Source organism: Buceros rhinoceros, unplaced genomic scaffold (genome assembly GCF_000710305.1).
Source record: "Buceros rhinoceros silvestris isolate BGI_N320 unplaced genomic scaffold, ASM71030v1 scaffold30506, whole genome shotgun sequence".
NCBI classification, from domain to species: Eukaryota; Metazoa; Chordata; class Aves; order Bucerotiformes; family Bucerotidae; genus Buceros; species Buceros rhinoceros.
The window spans coordinates 440-1,078 of record NW_010419776.1 but is presented as its reverse complement, the minus strand read 5'-3'; the positions used below and the strand labels follow the sequence as shown (position 1 = coordinate 1,078).

The following is a 639-nucleotide window of genomic DNA, read 5'->3' as shown; positions in this document are numbered from 1 at the left end:
GGCATCGTCTTCAACGACATCTACGCAGCCTCCAAGTTCGCGGTGGAGGGTTTCTGCGAGAGCCTGGTGGTGCAGGCACTGCGCTTCAACGTGGCGTGAGTGCCGGGGGCTGGTGGCCACCGCGGCCCCCTGGGGCCAAGGGTTTGGCGGGTGCCAGGGTCCCCAGCACCCCATTCCCGGTCAGGATCAGCCTGGTGGAGCCGGGGCCGGTGACAACGGAGTTTGAGGCGAAGTTGTACGAGGAAGCCAAACGCGCCGACTACTCGCGGACTGACCCCGAGACGGCTGACATCTTCACCAACCTCTACCTGCGGAACTCCAAGGACGTCTTCGCCAGCCTGGGCCAGACCCCTGAGGACATCGCAGAGGTGACAGGCGGGCGGGCAGTGGCCCCGCCAGCTCGGGGCTGCTCTCTTGCACCCCCCGGTTGGGCTGGGCTGTCTTGAGAAGCCTCAATTAGCCCTAACGAGGAGCGGCAACCCTCAGCCAGCAGCGGGGCAGGGGTCCCACCCCGACAACGCCTTCCCCTCTGAGCTCCATCCTGACGGGGCTGAGCCTGGCTGGGAACGGGGATGGGAATGGAACGGGAATAGGGAAGGGATGGGGCGGCAATGGGAATGGGATGGGATGGGATGGGAT

The 639-nt window shown here is 65.7% G+C and overlaps 1 protein-coding gene across 1 annotated transcript in view; it reads left to right on the top strand.

The window, feature by feature from the left end:
• Nucleotides 1-368, top strand: part of LOC104496019 (retinol dehydrogenase 8-like) — a gene marked incomplete at both ends in the record, with an annotated part of 1,077 nt that extends 709 nt beyond the window's left edge. The window contains 2 exons of the mRNA XM_010139077.1: nt 1-95; nt 185-368. Coding sequence (XP_010137379.1) covers nt 1-95; nt 185-368 — 279 coding nt within the window. The remainder of the gene's footprint in view (nt 96-184) is intronic.
• Between the last annotated feature and the right edge of the window lie 271 nt (nt 369-639).